The sequence below is a fragment of the Etheostoma cragini genome, unplaced genomic scaffold (assembly GCF_013103735.1).
Source record: "Etheostoma cragini isolate CJK2018 unplaced genomic scaffold, CSU_Ecrag_1.0 ScbMSFa_4656, whole genome shotgun sequence".
NCBI lineage: Eukaryota > Metazoa > Chordata > Actinopteri > Perciformes > Percidae > Etheostoma > Etheostoma cragini.
Window position 1 is genome coordinate 4038 of NW_023269050.1, and position 1137 is coordinate 5174.

The window sequence follows — 1137 nt, forward strand, 5'->3', positions numbered from 1 at the left end:
CCAGACTCCATGTAAATAATCACTACTTTTAGCGTGTATAGAGCAGCATATCTCCACCAGACTCCATGTAAATAATCGTTGTTTACATATTGCCGTAACCGGCAGAATCTCCGCATTCCTGTTATCGCAAAATCACATGTCACTCACATGGCCGCTAGGAGACAGAGAAGATGGCTTGTGACATGGCCGTCTGCCTCTGACTTTCAGCCACATTATCTCTGCACAATCACTTATTAATGTAGAATGGAACGTACCCAGTCCGATCAGAGCGGAGCCGAACAGCAGACAGATCCCCAGGGAGCGCTTCATTTTCACACCAGCCTCAAGCTCATCTGAATCACACAAAGGATCTACAGACAACTCTGGCGAGGAGTCTAAAGTACTTCAACAGGAGAGTAGAAACAGTGTGTGTGCTGACAAGCTGCAGTAATGCTTTACTTACTGAGGCGAGAGCACACTTTGACAGCTGAGCGGAAGCCCCGCCCCCGGGTGTGTTAGACCACGCCCCTCGTGGTGTATTAGCAGTGACGTGCCAAAATTCAAGCATAAAAATGTTTATTAAATAAATGTATTTAATAAATTTGTATTTGTATTTTTACTGTTTATTCTTGTGATTTATATGTGTGTTATTCCAATTATTTAGACGATATTTAGAGTACGATGACAAATGTAGCAGTTACGCATAATCAAATAGAAAAAATGGCAGAATAAGCTGATAAAGCCTTTACTGCCCATTCAAGCGATTAGCCAATGTTGCGCATGCGCACTTCGATCCTGTATTCTTTAACGTGTACGGCAAAAGGCACAACTCTGTCGTGCCTTTGTACGTAAATGTGTGATTCCAGTAATCATCTCCGTTACATACCAAACACGGACCAATTAAAATCGAGGTATTCCTGGCCCTTTGCGTAGCTGACGTCATTACACCAGCTACGCTGTAAGAACAATCCCCGCGAAACTCCAAGTCAAAATGACAGCAGCGGTGTCGCCGACATCACAGCGGTGAGGAACTCCTCTAAACTCGATTTTAATTCAAAAAAAGAACTGATAGCACGAGGAAGGTCTACGCCAGCCTTAGATGGAGGTCTACGCCAGCCTTAGATGGAGGTCTACGCCAGCCTTAGAGGGAGGTCTACG

The 1137-nt window shown here is 44.5% G+C and overlaps 1 protein-coding gene across 1 annotated transcript in view; it reads right to left on the bottom strand.

Annotated features, from left to right (window-relative positions):
- Positions 1–254: 254 nt before the first annotated feature.
- LOC117941207 (dystrotelin-like) overlaps positions 255–1137 on the bottom strand; it is a gene marked incomplete at its 3' end in the record, with an annotated part of 2380 nt that continues 1497 nt past the window's right edge. Inside the window, exons 5-6 of the mRNA XM_034866294.1 lie at positions 866–935; positions 255–332 (exon numbers count right to left, since the gene is read on the bottom strand). Coding sequence (XP_034722185.1) covers positions 255–332; positions 866–935 — 148 coding nt within the window. The remainder of the gene's footprint in view (positions 333–865; positions 936–1137) is intronic.